This window comes from Heterodontus francisci, chromosome 9 (assembly GCF_036365525.1).
Source record: "Heterodontus francisci isolate sHetFra1 chromosome 9, sHetFra1.hap1, whole genome shotgun sequence".
In the NCBI taxonomy this organism is placed as follows: Eukaryota; Metazoa; Chordata; class Chondrichthyes; order Heterodontiformes; family Heterodontidae; genus Heterodontus; species Heterodontus francisci.
Window position 1 is genome coordinate 114380833 of NC_090379.1, and position 12334 is coordinate 114393166.

Here is a 12334-nt window from a genome sequence, read left to right on the forward strand (position 1 = left end):
GAACATCAAAGGCAATCATCTCCTGATTGTTACCTGAGCCACATGCAAATTGGCACAGGGTCAAGCAGATTAGAGAACTTAATGCGTGGCTCAAAGAGTAGTGTGGGAAGAAGGGGTTTCAATTCTTGGGGCACTGGCATCAGTACTCAGGGAAGAGGGAGCTATTCTGTTGGGATGGGCTTCACTTGAACCGGGCTGGAACCAGTGTCCTGGCAATTGGCATAACTAGGCCTGTGGACAGGGTTTAAATGAACAGTAAAGGGAAATTTAGAAATCCAAAGAGAGGGGTCATGGCATCGGAGCAGGATAGTGATGTGGACAACTCCCAACAGAATGGGACAGGAAGGGACAGAGAGTTTAACAAAAATTGCACATTGGCAAATAAGGTCATTGCAGGGAATAGAGGTTAAAAAAAAATGAAATTGAAGTTCATTTACCTGAATGCACGAAGTATCTATAATAAGATAGATGAACTAGTGGCATGAATAGAGGGAAATGATATAGATCTAATTGCCATTACTGAGGCATGGTTACAAGGAGATCAAGGTTGGGAAATAAATATTCCAGGGTACACATTATTTCGGACAGACAGACAGAATGGCAAAGGAGGAGGGGTAGTCATGATAGTAAAGGATGGCATAAGGACATTAATAAGAAGGGATTTGGCCTCAAGATTATGAAGTAGAATCAGTTTGGGTGGAAATTAGAAATAGCAGGAGTCAGAAAACACTGGTGGGAGTAATTTACAGACCCCCCAACAGTTATGTTATAGGACAGAACATTAAATAGGAAATTCTTGGAGCGTGTAAAAAAAAAAAAGTAATGTATTAATTGTGGGGGACTTTAGTCTGCATATAGACTGGGACAATCAAATTGGCAACAATGGTCTAGAAGATGAATTTGTAGAATGGTTTTGTGATAGTTTCTTCGAGCAATACGTTGTAGAACCAACTAGGGATAAAGCTATCTTAGATCGTATTGTATAATGAAGCAGGATTAATAAGCATCGTAAACGATCCATTGGGAAATAGTGATCATTCTACCATTGAATTTCATGTTAAGTTTGAAAGTGACACATTTCAATCACAAACAAGAATCTTAGACAAAGCCAGTTACGAAGGTATGCAGGGAGAACTGGCTAAGGTTAATTGGGTAAATAGACTAGAAAGTAATGGGGTAAATGAAGAGTGGGAAACATTTAAAGAAACAATTCAAAGGGTTCAACAAAAGTACATACCATTCTAAAACAAAAACTCATCCAGAAAGACCTATCCGTGGCTCACTCAGGAAGTTTAGGAGAGTATTAGACTAAAAGAGGAGGCTGACAATGTTGCAAAAAATAGTAACAAGTCTGAGGATTGGCAGTGTTTTATAAACCAGCAAAGGGCAACCAAAAAGTTGATAAGGGAAAAAATAGAATGAGAGTAAACTAGCCAGCAATATAAAAACAGATGGTAAGAGCTTTTATAAGTACATAAAAAGGAAGAGAGTAGCTAAAGTAGACATTGGTCCCTTAGAGGCAGACAGGAGAAATCATGGGGAATGAGGAAATGGCAGAGGCATTGAACAAACATTCTGTGTCTGTCTTCACAGTAGAAGACACAAGTTCCATACCAGAAATAGGCAGTCACCTAGGGGCTAAAAAGAGTGAGGAAATTAAGGATATTGATATCAGTCAAGAAAAAGTATTGGAAAAATTTGAGGAACTAAAATCTGACAAGTCCCCGGGACCAGATGGCCTCTACCCTAGGGTTCTAAAAGAGATAGCTGCAGAGAGAGTGGATGCGTTGGCTATGAATTTCCAGAATTCCTTAGATTCAGGAATGGTCCTGTCAGATTGGAAGCTGGCAAATGTTACGCCGCTTTTCAAGAAAGGAGGTAGAGAAAAAACTGGGAACTACAGGCCAGGTAGCCTAACATCAGTAGTTGGGAAGATGCTGGAAACTATTATTAAGGAAGTTTTAACATTGTACTTGGAAAAGCATTGTATGATTCAAACAAGTCAGCATGGTTTTACTAAAGGGAGATCTTGTTTGACAAATTTATTAGAGTTTTTTGAGGATGTAACTAGTAGATAAAGGGGAACCAGTCGATGTAGTATACCTGGAATTTCAAAAGGCATTCAATAAGGGTGGCACAGTGGCGCAGTGGTTAGCACCGCAGCCTCACAGCTCCAGAAACCCAGGTTCGGTTCTGGGTACTGCCTGTGCGGAGTTTGCAAGTTCTCCCTGTGACCGCGTGGGATTCTACCGGGTGCTCCGGTGTCCTCCCACAGCCAAAGACTTACAGGTTGATAGGTAAATTGGCCATTGTAAATTGTCCCTAGTGTAGGAGAATGGTGGGGATGTGGTAGGGAATATGGGATTAATGTAGGATTAGTATAAATGGGTGGTTGTTGGTCAGCACAGACTCGGTGGGCTGAAGGGCCTGTTTCAGTGCTGTCTCTCTCTATGACTCTAAGGTGCCACATAGAAGATTAATAGGCAAGATAGGGGCTATGGGGTAATATATTAGCGTGGATAGAGGATTGGTTAACAGACAGGAAGCAGAGAGTGAGCATAAATGGGGCATTTTCAAGTTGGCAGGCAGTGAATAGTGAGGTGCCGCAAGGATCGGTGCTGGGGCCTTAGTTATTTACAATTTATATTAATGGCCTGGATGAAGAGACAGAGAGTAATATATCTAAGTTTGCTGATGATACAAAGCTCGGTGGAAAGGTAAGCTGCAGGAAGGATGTAGAGAGGCTGCAAAGTGAGTGGGCAACAAGATGGCAAATAGAGTATAATGTAGGGAAGTGTGAAATTGTTCACTTTTGTCATAAAAATAGAAAAGCAGAATATTTTTTTAAAAGTGTGAAACTGGCAAGTGTTGATGTTCAGAGAGACTTGGGGCTGCTTGTACAAGGAACACACAAATTTAACATGCAGGTGCAGCAGGCTATTAGGAAGGCAAATGGCATGTTGGCCTTTATTGCAAAGGGATTGGAGTACAGGAATAAAGAAGTCTTACTAAAATTTTACAGGGCTTTGATGAGACCGCATCTGAAATACTGTGTGCAGTTTCGGTCTCCACATTTAAGAAAGGATATACTTGCACTGGAGGCAGTGCAGCGAAGATTTACTAGATTGGTCCCTGGGAGGAGGGGGTTGTCCTGTGATGAGAGGCTGAGTAAATTGGGTCGATATTCTCTGAAGTTTAGAAGAATGAGAGGCGATCTAATTGAGACATACAAGGTTCTGAAAGGATTTGATAGGGTAGAAGCTGAGAGATTGTTTCCACTGATTGGGGAATCTAGAACATGGGGGCACAGTCTCAGGATAAGGGTCAATCATTTAGGGCTAAGATGAGGAGAAATTACTTCACTCAAAGAATTGTGAATCTTCAGAATTCTCTACCTCAGAGTGTTGTGGATACTCCATCATTAAATACATTTAAGGCTAGGATAGATAGAGTTTTGGTCTCACAGGGATTCAAGGGATATGGGGAGCGGGCAGGAAAGTGGAATTGAAGCCCAAGATCAGCCATGATCATATTGAATGGCAGAGCAGGCTCGATGGGCCATATGGTCTACTTCTGCTCCTATTTCTTGTGTTCACAACTATAACCAAATGGATTTGGGCTTTGCTCCTTCAGGGACATCCTCTCTTTCCAACACTACAATGTCTTCCCTAATTATCACTGCCACCATACCTCCCTTTTTCCTTCCCTATCTTTTCTGAACACTTTGTATCTGTGAGTATTAAGTGCCCAGTCCGCACTATTTTTTAAGCCAAGTTTCCATCATTGTCAATACATAATTTTCCCATATGGCAATTTGTGCTTGTTGCTCACTAACCTTATTCACCACACTTCGTGCATTTATATACGTGCATTGTAAACCTGTCTTTGTGTTCTTTGTAGTCTTTCGTAGTCTGCTGCTATCTAATATGGTACTACTTCCTTCCTTAGTACTGTCCAACACTGTCTCTGCTTTATGCACCTTATTCCTTTTTTCTACTTCGATATGCTGGTTACCACCCCCCTGTCAATTTAGTTTAACCCATCCCGAATCATGCAGTGAACCTCTCTGTGAGGACATTGGTCCCCAGTCCTGTTGAGATCCGACCTGTCCCTTTTGAATAGGTGCCTCCTGCTCCAGAACTAGTCCCAATGTCCCAAAAATCTGTAGATCTCCCTCCTGCACCATGCCTCAAGTCATGCATTGATCCTCCCTATCTTGCTATTTTCACTCTTGCTAGTGTGTGGAACTGGGAATAATCCAGAAATTACTACTTCAAGGTTCAACTTTTTAAACTTCCTCCCTAGTGTCTGAAAATCTGACCATAGGACTTCAATGCCTCCCCTCACTATGTCGTTGGTATCAACGTGTACCACAACTTCTGGCTCCCTTTCCTCTCCAGAATATTCTGCACCCTCTCCGTAATGTTCTTTACCCTGGCACCAGGGAGGTAAAACATCATGTGGGATTCACAATGCCTGTTACAGAAATACCTAACTATTGAAATCTCCTATAACAATTGCTTTTCTGCGCTTTGCTGTTCCCTCATGTGCAGTTCCTTGCCATGGTCTGGACTGCACTCCTTCAAGGTGCCATCACTCCCTGCATTCTCTGATGCTGAGTACTGGTATGAGAGTGCATACTCCTGCACTTTCTGCCTCTTGTACTCTTTTGGATGGCCATCCATCTACTATCCTTAACTCCCACTGCCTGTGGGGTGGCCACCTCCTGAATTGTATGACCCGCAACACATTTGCGGTGTAGTTAGTATCTTTATTACAACAGTACTTCATTAAATCCCCACTCCATCCTTCCCATGGCATCCCTCTGAGCCTCCCTAATGCTCCAAAGTGACTCCAGCTACCCCTCAAGCTCGGAAAGCCTGAGCTTGAGCTCAAGCAACTGGAGACACTTCCAACACGCATGGTCCCCAAGACACATGAAGTGTCCTGAAGTTCCCACATGGTGCAGGAATTGTAAGCAGCAGGCCTCAGCTGCTCATCCATGATCTTCAAAAAAATCGCTCTTCCCTCTTTTAAAATATATTTAAACTATTAATTTTAATTAATGCCTCTAGACCTGCTCTGTTCTAACACACCTATTAACTAGCAGAGGCCTGCAACACATTTGCGGTGTAGTTAGTATCTCTATTACAACAGTACTTCATTAAATCCCCATTCCATCCTTCCCATGGCATCCCTCAAATACCATATCCATCCCATGCATTCTCCCGCCCCTGCACCTTTCATGTTGTTCCCCCTCCCCACTTCCCGTGCCATTTCCCCCTTCCCACCTCCCAAAGCATCCCCTCCTCCCTCCCCAATCCCTGTCTGCCAACCAATTTTCTATCCGTCGCAATACACTACCCCCAATCCCATGCGCTTTAATTTTACACGCTAATCTCTTATGTGGGACTTTGTCGAAAGCCTTCTGAAAGTCCAAATAAACCACATCCACTGGCTCCCCCTCATCAACTCTACTAGTTACATCCTCGAAGAATTCTAGTAGATTTGTCAAGCATGATTTCCCTTTCTTAAATCCATGCTGTCTCTGTCCGATTCTACCACTGTTTTCCAAGTGCTCTGCTATAAAATTTTTGATAATGGACTCTAGAATTTTCCCCACTACTGCTGCCAGGCTGACTGGTCTGTAATTCCCTGTTTTCTCTCTACCTCCCTTTTTAAATAGTGGGGTTGCATTAACTACCCTCCCAATCTGTAGGAACTGTTCCAGAGTCTATAGAATCTTGGAAGATGACCACCAATGCATCCACTATTTCTAGGGCCACTTCCTTAAGTCCTCCTTACGATGTAGATTATCAGGCCCTGGGGATTTTTCGGCCTTCAATCCCATTAATTTCCCAACTCCATTTCTCTACTAATACTGATTTTTTTTCAGTTCCTCCCTCTCACTAAGCCCTGTGTTCCCCAACATTTCTAGTATGATATTTGTGTCCTCCTTTGTGAAGACAGAACCAAAGTACGTATTTAGTTGGTCAGCAATTTCTTTGTTCCTCATAATAAATTCCCCTGTTTCTGACTGTAAGGGACCTACATTTGTCTTCCCCAATCTTTTTCACTTCACATACCGATAGAAACTTTTACAGTCAGTTTTTATGTTTCCCGCAAGCTTGCTCTCGTACTCTATTTTCACCTTCTTACTCAATCCCTTGGTCCTCCTTTGCTGAATTCTAAACTGCTCCCAATCCTCAGGTCTGTTGTTTATTCTGGCAAATTTATATGCCTCTTCCTTGAACTTAATGCTATCTCTAATTTCCTTTGTAAGCCATGGTTTGGCTACCTTTCTCGTTTTACTTTTGCACCAGACAGGAATAATCAATTGTTGCAGTTCATCCATGCGCTCTTTAAATGTTTGCCATTGCCTATCCACCGTCATCCCTTTAAGTAACGTTTGCAATCCATCACAGCCAACTCACGCCTCATACCTTCGTAGTTTCCTTTATTAAAGGTTCAGGACCCTAGTCACAGAATCAACTACGTCACTCTCCATCTTGATGAAGAATGCTATCATATTATGGTCACTCATCCCCAAGAGGTCTCACACAACTAGATTGTCAACAAACTAGATCTTTATACCCCTGCTGGTCTCACTCTGCTCCTGTTGCTACTGCTTTCGGGCCTCGGGTCACCTCTCTTTTTCCCCTGCTGGTCTCACTCTGCTCCTGTTGCTACTGCTCTCGGGCCTCAGGTCACCTCTCTTTTTCCCCTGCTGGTCTCACTCTGCTCCTGTTGCTACTGCTTTCGGGCCTCGGGTCACCTCTCTTTTTCCCCTGCTGGTCTCACTCTGCTCCTGTTGCTACTGCTTTCGGGCCTCGGGTCACCGCTCTTTATACCCCTGCTGGTCTCACTCTGCTCCTGTTGCTACTGCTTTCGGGCCTCGGGTCACCGCTCTTTATACCCCTGCTGGTCTCACTCTGCTCCTGTTGCTACTGTTCTCGGGCCTCGGGTCACCTCTCTTTTTCCCCTGCTGGTCTCACTCTGCTCCTGTTGCTACTGTTCTCGGGCCTCGGGTCACCTCTCTTTTTCCCCTGCTGGTCTCACTCTGCTCCTGTTGCTACTGCTTTCGGGCCTCGGGTCACCGCTCTTTATACCCCTGCTGGTCTCACTCTGCTCCTGTTGCTACTGCTTTCGGGCCTCGGGTCACCTCTCTTTTTCCCCTGCTGGTCTCACTCTGCTCCTGTTGCTACTGCTTTCGGGCCTCGGGTCACCTGTCTTTTTCCCCTGCTGGTCTCACTCTGCTCCTGTTGCTACTGTTCTCGGGCCTCGGGTCACCGCTCTTTATACCCCTGCTGGTCTCACTCTGCTCCTGTTGCTACTGTTCTCGGGCCTCGGGTCACCTCTCTTTTTCCCCTGCTGGTCTCACTCTGCTCCTGTTGCTACTGTTCTCGGGCGTCGGGTCACCTCTCTTTTTCCCCTGCTGGTCTCGCTGTGCTCCTGTTGCTACTGCTCTCGGGCCTCGGGTCACCTGTCTTTTTCCCCTGCTGGTCTCGCTGTGCTCCTGCTGATACTGCTTTCAGGCCTCGGGCCACCGCTCTTTATAACCCCTGCCGGTCTCACTCTGCTGCTACTGCTCTCGGGCCTCTGGTCACCAGTCTTTATACCCCTGCTGGTCTCACTCTGCTCCTGTTGCTACTGCTCTCAAGCCTTGGTTCACCGCTGTTTATACCCCTGCCGGTCTCACTCTGCTCCTGTTGCTACTGCTGTCAGGCCTTGGTTCACCACTGTTTATACCCCTGCCGGTCTCACTCTGCTCCTGTTGCTACTGCTCTCAAGCCTTGGTTCACCGCTGTTTATACCCCTGCTGGTCTCACTCTGCTCCTGTTGCTACTGCTCTCAAGCCTTGGTTCACCGCTGTTTATACCCCTGCCGGTCTCACTCTGCTCCTGTTGCTACTGCTGTCAGGCCTTGGTTCACCATTGTTTATACCCCTGCCGGTCTCACTCTGCACCTGTTGCTACTGCTCTCAAGCCTTGGTTCACCGCTGTTTATACCCCTGCCGGTCTCACTCTGCTCCTGTTGCTACTGCTCTCAGGCCTTGGTTCACCACTGTTTATACCCCTGCCAGTCTCACTCTGCCCCTGTTGCTACTGCTCTCAGGCCTTGGTTCACCACTGTTTATACCCCTGCTGGTCTCACTCTGCTCCTGTTGCTACTGTTCTCGGGCCTTGGGTCACCTCTCTTTTTCCCCTGCTGGTCTCACTCTGCTCCTGTTGCTACTGTTCTCGGGCCTCGGGTCACCTCTCTTTTTCCCCTGCTGGTCTCACTCTGCTCCTGTTGCTACTGCTTTCGGGCCTCGGGTCACCGCTCTTTATACCCCTGCTGGTCTCACTCTGCTCCTGTTGCTACTGCTTTCGGGCCTCGGGTCACCTCTCTTTTTCCCCTGCTGGTCTCACTCTGCTCCTGTTGCTACTGCTTTCGGGCCTCGGGTCACCTCTCTTTTTCCCCTGCTGGTCTCACTCTGCTCCTGTTGCTACTGTTCTCGGGCCTCGGGTCACCGCTCTTTATACCCCTGCTGGTCTCACTCTGCTCCTGTTGCTACTGTTCTCGGGCCTCGGGTCACCTCTCTTTTTCCCCTGCTGGTCTCACTCTGCTCCTGTTGCTACTGTTCTCGGGCGTCGGGTCACCTCTCTTTTTCCCCTGCTGGTCTCGCTGTGCTCCTGTTGCTACTGCTCTCGGGCCTCGGGTCACCTGTGTTTTTCCCCTGCTGGTCTCGCTGTGCTCCTGCTGATACTGCTTTCAGGCCTCGGGCCACCGCTCTTTATAACCCCTGCCGGTCTCACTCTGCTGCTACTGCTCTCGGGCCTCTGGTCACCAGTCTTTATACCCCTGCTGGTCTCACTCTGCTCCTGTTGCTACTGCTCTCAAGCCTTGGTTCACCGCTGTTTATACCCCTGCCGGTCTCACTCTGCTCCTGTTGCTACTGCTGTCAGGCCTTGGTTCACCACTGTTTATACCCCTGCCGGTCTCACTCTGCTCCTGTTGCTACTGCTCTCAAGCCTTGGTTCACCGCTGTTTATACCCCTGCTGGTCTCACTCTGCTCCTGTTGCTACTGCTCTCAAGCCTTGGTTCACCGCTGTTTATACCCCTGCCGGTCTCACTCTGCTCCTGTTGCTACTGCTGTCAGGCCTTGGTTCACCATTGTTTATACCCCTGCCGGTCTCACTCTGCACCTGTTGCTACTGCTCTCAAGCCTTGGTTCACCGCTGTTTATACCCCTGCCGGTCTCAATCTGCTCCTGTTGCTACTGCTCTCAGGCCTTGGTTCACCACTGTTTATACCCCTGCCAGTCTCACTCTGCCCCTGTTGCTACTGCTCTCAGGCCTTGGTTCACCACTGTTTATACCCCTGCTGGTCTCACTCTGCTGCTACTGCTCTCGGGCCTCTGGTCACCAGTCTTTATACCCCTGCCGGTCTCACTGCTGCTACTGCTCTCGGGCCTCTGGTCACCAGTCTTTATACCCCTGCCGGTCTCACTCTGCTGCTACTGCTCTCGGGCCTCTGGTCACCAGTCTTTATACCCCTGCCGGTCTCACTCTGCTGCAATTGCTCTCGGGCCTCGGGTCACCGCTCTTTATACCCCTGCCGGTCTCACTCTGCTGCTACTGCTCTCGGGCCTCGGGTCACCGCGCTTTATACCCCTGCCGGTCTCACTCTGCTCCTGCTGAAGTCTAGTCATGATTCAAAAACAGGAAACACAGAAGCCAATTGTGCACAACAAACTCCCGCACACAGCAGTGAGATAATGACCAGATAATCGTTCTTCTCGTCATATTGGTTGAGGGATAAATGTTGGCCAGGAGACTGGAAAGAATTCCCCTGCTGTTCTTCAAGTAGTTCTACATCCGCTTGAGAAGACAGAGAGATCTTCGGTTTAATGACTCATCCAAAAGGCGAAACCTCTAAAAGTGCAGCACTCCCTCAGTACTGCACTGGGATGTCAGCCTAGATTTTGTGCTCAAGTCTCTGGATTGGGCCTTGAATCAACAACCGTGTGAATTGAGACGTGGGTGTTACCATTGAGCCACAGCTGATGCCTGTATTTTAATTGATTCAATTCCCTGAACCACTATTTCATAGAATCCCTGCTGGCTGAGTGTCAGTGTACACCACCCAATGCAGGAGCATATGAAGCAGAAATGCCACATTCAATCTTTGGTATGTGTTGAGTGATCAGCTGAGTCGGGGATCCCCAAAGGTTAACATTTGCATTTTGTCTTTCAGGAAACGTAGCTGATCGTTGGATTGCAGCACAAAGCCTGGCTCTTAACGGCGATGACAGCTACCCCGTAGTCAACAGAATCATCCAGCATCTCTTCGAAACACCAGAACCAGAGACTATCAAGCAAGTCTGCCTCATCCTGGGCCCACTCAGTGAGAGGACAGTATGTGAGCTGCTATATCATAGTGTAACAAATCTCCCACCAACACACTTTGCAACTGCCTCCTGTTCAGGAAAGGCCAGTGGGCCTCACTTCTCCTTACACAGAATTCATGAAGTCCTTCAAAGCTTCTGAAGTCGAGTCAGAAATAGGAAGGTTGCGTTGCAGCTGGGGAATGTTAGTTTTGAAGAGCCAGCAACAGGAGGAAGTATCGACCTGCAACGGAGTATTAGTTCTAGAGAAATCTGCACTGAGTGTGTTAATTCTGGAGACAGTCACAGGAGTGGTGTATAGACCTGCGACTGAGGGTATTAATTAAGGAAAGTCAATAACAGGAAGGAGTTAGACTCAGATCTGCATATTAATTCAGGAAGGACAGTAACAGGAGGAAGGTTAGACATACAACAAGGTATTATTTCTAGTCAGACAGTTACAGAAGGGAGGGTAGATCTACGACTGAGAGTGTTAATTCAGGACAGATAGTAACAAGAGGGAGGGTAAACCAGTGACTGAGAACCTTTATTTTGATGTGGTGCAGAGAAAATTAAATCATTTTTTGCCATTTTTAAATAACTGGGTGTTGTAACATATCACATGCTGGAAAATGGGATTAGAACAGATAGGTACTTGATGGCCCGCACGGACATGATGGGCCGAAGGGCCTGTTTCTGTGCTGTATAACTCTATGACTCTTGTACAGAAATTAATGTCCCAGATTTGGTTCACAGTTTGTGCTGTGATAGTCACATTGAATGTGCAGCATGAAAACAGGCCATTCAGCCCAATTGGTTTATGCCAGCATTCATGTTCCATGTGAGCCTCCTCCTACTCCTGTTCAGCTAACCCTATCAGCAAAGGCTTCTATTCCTTTCTCCCTCATGTGCCTATCTAGCTTTCCCTTAAATGCATCTGTGCTATTTGCCTGAACTACTCCTTGTGGTAGCATATTACACATTTTTAACAAATGTTTGGGTAGAGGAGTTTCTCCTGAACTTCTTATTGGATTTATTAGTGACTATCTTATATTTTTGATTTCTACTTTTGATCTCCACCACAATGGAATCATTTTCTCCATGCATAGCCACCAATCCCTTTAATTATCTTAGTTTGTGGCCTCCTTATTCATCCTACCAAATAAAACCATAAGAACTAGGAGCAGGAGTAGGCCATTCGGCCCCTCGAGCCTGCTCCGCCATTCAATAAGATCGTGGCTTATCTGATTGTGGCCTTAACTTCACTTTCCTGCCTGCCCCTCATTACCCTTGACTTCCTGGTAGGCCAGAAATCTGGCTAGCTCAGCCTTGAATATAGTCAATGACCCAGCCTCCACTGCTCTCGGGAAGAGAATTCCGAAGATTAACAACCCTCTGAGAGAAGAAATGCCTCCTCATCTCTGTTGTAAAAGGGAAACCCCTTATTTTAAAACTGTCTCCTAATTCTAGATTCACCCACAAAGGGAATTGAAATTCAATTGCCAGTTAACACCCATTCTGCAGGTTTTGTATTTTGTTGCAATTTTGCTTTGTATCAGTTACATCCCCCAATTTAGTGTCATCCGCAAATTTAGAAATTTTACTTCCACCTCCCTAGTCCAAATCATTGAGTAAATTGTGAACAACAGTGGCTCCAGCACCAATCCTTATGGAACACCACTTCCCACTCTTTGCCAGTCTGATTAACCCCATTTCCTTGTCTATCTCCCCTCGATGCCCTGCTGACTGAGAGTCAAACACCCCACTTCCTGTACCTTTACTTTCCTCTGAGATGTGACTGTACTCTGGAGTAAACTATTAAAACATTCCTCCCCCTTCCTAATGTGTCAGCATCTCTCTAACTCGCACTCCAACCCCACGCCTGTGAGCTACAGTGAGTCAAGACAGAGGCTTTTCCTATAGATGTGGCAATCTGGGACAGTCTCACTGTCCACAAACTCCCA

General features: G+C 46.5%; 1 protein-coding gene across 1 annotated transcript in view; it reads left to right on the forward strand.

The window, feature by feature from the left end:
- Nucleotides 1-12334, forward strand: part of heatr4 (HEAT repeat containing 4) — a 218662-nt gene that overhangs the window by 112882 nt on the left and 93446 nt on the right. The window contains exon 7 of the mRNA XM_068038394.1: nucleotides 10241-10401. Coding sequence (XP_067894495.1) covers nucleotides 10241-10401 — 161 coding nt within the window. The remainder of the gene's footprint in view (nucleotides 1-10240; nucleotides 10402-12334) is intronic.